A 3858-nucleotide genomic window follows, 5' to 3' on the forward strand; every position below is an offset into this window, starting at 1 on the left:
GTGTCAAAATGATCACTGGTGGCTATATATGCTCCACCGGCATATTGATAACCTATGGGTGTTAGACTCCATGCACAATGGGCCACACTCCGAGCAGCGAGAGAAAATAGATAAATATGTTGTAAGTGAGAATAGATTTTATGATGCATATTTTTATGGGTGTTAGTTGTTACTTTTGTTGTACGTTTTTTTATTTTTCTCCCTAATTTTTCTATCTGGCTTGTCGTAGGGCTTTCTTCTCCAAGAGTTGGCCGCAACTATAGACCAGAGTGTACTATTCACAACTGAGGCTACGAGTGTTGCTATGAAACAATGATCCCAAAACAGCCAAATGGGTAAGTGGGCTAGAGATGAAAACGAAAAAGGGTTAAAAAAATCAAGTGAATCAAAATTTTAATATATTGGCACGACTCTATATTGTTTATGTTGCATAGGTGGGACTGTGGCGTATATGTCATAAAATGGATGGAAATGTGGGATCCGAAGAGTTTGACAGATGATGGATTGAACATGTCTATTTGGACGATGGTTAGTGTAATCCAAAACATATGACGATGCATATTTGCGTATCTAATAATTAATATTTAACTCTTTTTGGATGAATTCTACTTATAATGGTGTGCATTTATATTTTCTTCTATAATGTATTTTATACCAAACACATATACATCTGTTTGTTATCACAGGCCCAGCTGCAACAAATTTAAAAGAAAATTGTACTGACATACTAATTTGCAAAGACAACGTCTCCAGGAGTGTGGTAGAGGGTGTACTCAATGTGCCATGTCGTCATGTGGAGGATAGGAGAAAGAAAAAAAAGATTAAAGACCCTTGGACGAATCCAAGGACAAAATGACTGGTTCGAAGGGCGGAATAGGCTAAGAAAGCTAAACGAAACTATAAACCATAACTTGTGATTAGAGTTGGTGTGTGTGTGTGTTTTCCGTTAATTTGATTCCAGAATTTTATGGATATTATCATGAAATACATATGGATGTTATTGGATTTAAACAAAAAATGGGTGCATCTTTTTAAAAAGTTACCTATACTGGACAACAGGCTAAATATATCTATAAACAATTAATTAGGACTAGAGTTGTTGTGTGTATTTACTATTGATGCAGGATTTGCTATATTTTATCATGAAATACTTGTGAATGTTATTAGATTTACATAGGAAAAAAATTCACAAGAATTCACTCACAATAAAAGATTATATATGAAAAAAATTGTTTTTGTTTTCTTTTAGTTTTTTTATATGTGTTTGGTTTATTTTTGCTCAAATCGAGAACACGTTGATTGAAGTTTGAATTTTCTTTTGTATATCTAATGACAAATTTTTAATTGAAGTTTAAGATTACCTATACTTAACAGGTAGCTAAAAATATCTATGCCCAAACAATAAATTGTCGATTATAGATGTTATTCTGAAAAACTAGATGATGTTATTGGATGTAAACAAAATACATGCCTGGATATGCTTTTTTGATGGCTAGTTTTTTTAAATAATGAAATAAAGATCTTATTGCGTACGAGATACTTTTAAAATTCAAGTTTAAACTTCATGTAATGCACCAAATTATCATAATGATCAAATTATCAGCTGAACATTTATTATTTTAAATATTAGTAAAAAATAATAAAGGTAAAAAAGATTAAAAAAACAAAAAGGTTATATATTAGTGGCCCAAGTCTATTATTATATTTTATTTAATAATGGTATATGAAGTTGTAACAAGGTAAAATAAAGTTGAGTATATAAAAATATATAAAACTAACCCACTAAAGTACCAAATCATGATAATGTAAAATAAAGTTAAAGCATGACCAAAGCACAAAGTAGTTGCTAAACTCTAAAGCTTATGAAATGTAGTGCTGTTAAACTTCGAATCTTCCAAAAATGCTTCCTGTGAAAAAAAATTAGAAAAAAAGAGGAAAAAATAAATAAATGGACATGACATTAACGCTATAAAAAAACATAAGGTACACATACACTAGATAACGCATCTGCTAATGATACATGCCAAGATCATCTGAAAAGTACATTAAATATGCATGATTGGTTGTTGTGTGATGGGAGTTCTTTCATATTCGATGTTCTGCTCATATCTTGAATCTTATTGTGCAAGATGGATTAAAAATTGCTCATCATGCACTGGATAAGATTAGGGAAAGTGTGAAATATGTAAGGGGATCGGAGAGTAGAATGATAAGGTTTAAAGAATGTGTTTCAGCGATTCAGGGTTTGACTTTTACAAGTGGGTTGCATCTAGATGTTACTACTCGATGGAATTCTACGTACATTATGCTCGAAAGTGCTATCAAGTATCGGAAGGCCTTTGAGTATTTGAAGGCAACCGACCATGCTTATAAGTATTGTCCTTCGGTTGATGAATGGGGGAGAGCTGAAAAGATATGTGAATTTTTATACCCCTTTTATGAAACTACTAATTTGATTTCTGGCACATCTTACCCTACTTCAAATTTGTATTTTCTACAAGTCTATCATATTCAATGTGTTTTGATGGGAAGTTTGAGAAGTGAAGATGAGCTTCTAAGGAGCATGGGAGAAAAGATGATGAACAAATTTAAGAAGTATTGGGAAAAGTATAGTGTCATTCTTGCATTTGGTGCTATTCTTGATCCTAGACTTAAGATTTCTACTTTAGAGCTTATGTACGAAGAGATTGATGTTAAGACTGCAAAAGGGAAGGTGGAACATGTGAAAAAGAAATTATATAAGCTTTTTGAAAAATATGACAAGAATTCTCTTCCAACTGTTCAAGCACAAGGACCTAGTAATCAATCTTCATCCATGGCCCATACCCCTAAAAGTGCAAGCAAGAAGCGACTTGCGATTGTTGGCGTAAGTAATGTCTAACATATTTAAATTCTCTTATTAATTGTCATTATTCTATCCTAACAAGATGTGATTATTTCTATTTTGATAGAAATTGATGAAATGTAACCATCAAGCTGAGGTCTCTAGTGGAAAGAATCCACTTGATACATACTTGGAGGAGCCACTTTTGTCAAAGGATTGCTTTGAAGATTTAGATGTTTTGGAATGGTGGAAATTATACGAGAGTCGTTATCCGAAGTTATCAATCATGGCACGTGACTTATTGAGTATTCTAATTACTACGGTTGCATCGGAATCTACCTTTAGTATTGGAGCTCATGTCATTAACAAATATAGAAGTCAAATGTTGCCAGAAAATGTTGAGGCTGTGATTTGTACTCGCAATTGGAATAAAGGCTTTGTTGATGGTAATTACATTGTTAGTTACTAATTTAATATTTATATGACATTTAAGTATTTATATCTTGTTCTAAATTCGGGTATTCTTCTAATTGTAGGTGAAGGCGAAGGTGAAGATGTGAATCCTCAAGGTGCTAAGCGAGGCGGTGTTTCAACTTCTGGATCAGATTCAAATTTTGTTGATTTAGAAGTTGATAATTGATTTATGTGTGTTGATTTAAGGTTTTTTTGGGTATCTTGTTGATTTATGAATTATGTTGTGTTTTATTTTAATTATAGTAGGATTTATGTGTGGATTATATGTTTGTTTTGTTATTATTATGCAGTTATGTTTGAGACTTTGAGACTTATTATTTGTTATGTTATTTTTATTATTGTTAATTTCAATCAAAAAAATTATTATGGTTAATTATAATTTTTTTATGGATTAATAATTAATTTAGAATATTACTCTATATATTAAAAAACTAATTCGATGAAATAATTTTATTATAAAATAAAATAATTGTTAGTTCTTAGATCGTTAAATTTAATTTTATCATAAAAAAATTGGTTAAAAAAAAAAAGAGGCGGGCCAGCCCGCCAACCCGCCAGTC

At 31.4% G+C, this 3858-nt stretch overlaps 1 protein-coding gene across 1 annotated transcript; it reads left to right on the forward strand.

Annotated features, from left to right (window-relative positions):
* Positions 1-312: 312 nt before the first annotated feature.
* Positions 313-3464, forward strand: LOC112805740 (zinc finger BED domain-containing protein RICESLEEPER 2-like). The gene is made up of 5 exons (XM_025848074.1): positions 313-335; positions 435-528; positions 2081-2866; positions 2952-3270; positions 3361-3464. Exons 1-5 carry the CDS (start codon positions 313-315, stop codon positions 3462-3464), a joined length of 1326 nt encoding a protein of 441 aa, XP_025703859.1.
* Positions 3465-3858: the final 394 nt, after the last annotated feature.

Source organism: Arachis hypogaea, chromosome 6, assembly GCF_003086295.3.
Source record: "Arachis hypogaea cultivar Tifrunner chromosome 6, arahy.Tifrunner.gnm2.J5K5, whole genome shotgun sequence".
Classification (NCBI taxonomy): domain Eukaryota; kingdom Viridiplantae; phylum Streptophyta; class Magnoliopsida; order Fabales; family Fabaceae; genus Arachis; species Arachis hypogaea.

Bases quoted from the DNA above. Each gene is read 5' to 3' on its own strand.
- LOC112805740 (XM_025848074.1), top strand. From the start codon at position 313: ATGATCCCAAAACAGCCAAATGG. The intron at 2,867-2,951 runs GTAAGTAATGTC...CTATTTTGATAG, and splicing joins AGCGACTTGCGATTGTTGGC to AAATTGATGAAATGTAACCA. The intron at 3,271-3,360 runs GTAATTACATTG...TTCTAATTGTAG, and splicing joins GAATAAAGGCTTTGTTGATG to GTGAAGGCGAAGGTGAAGAT.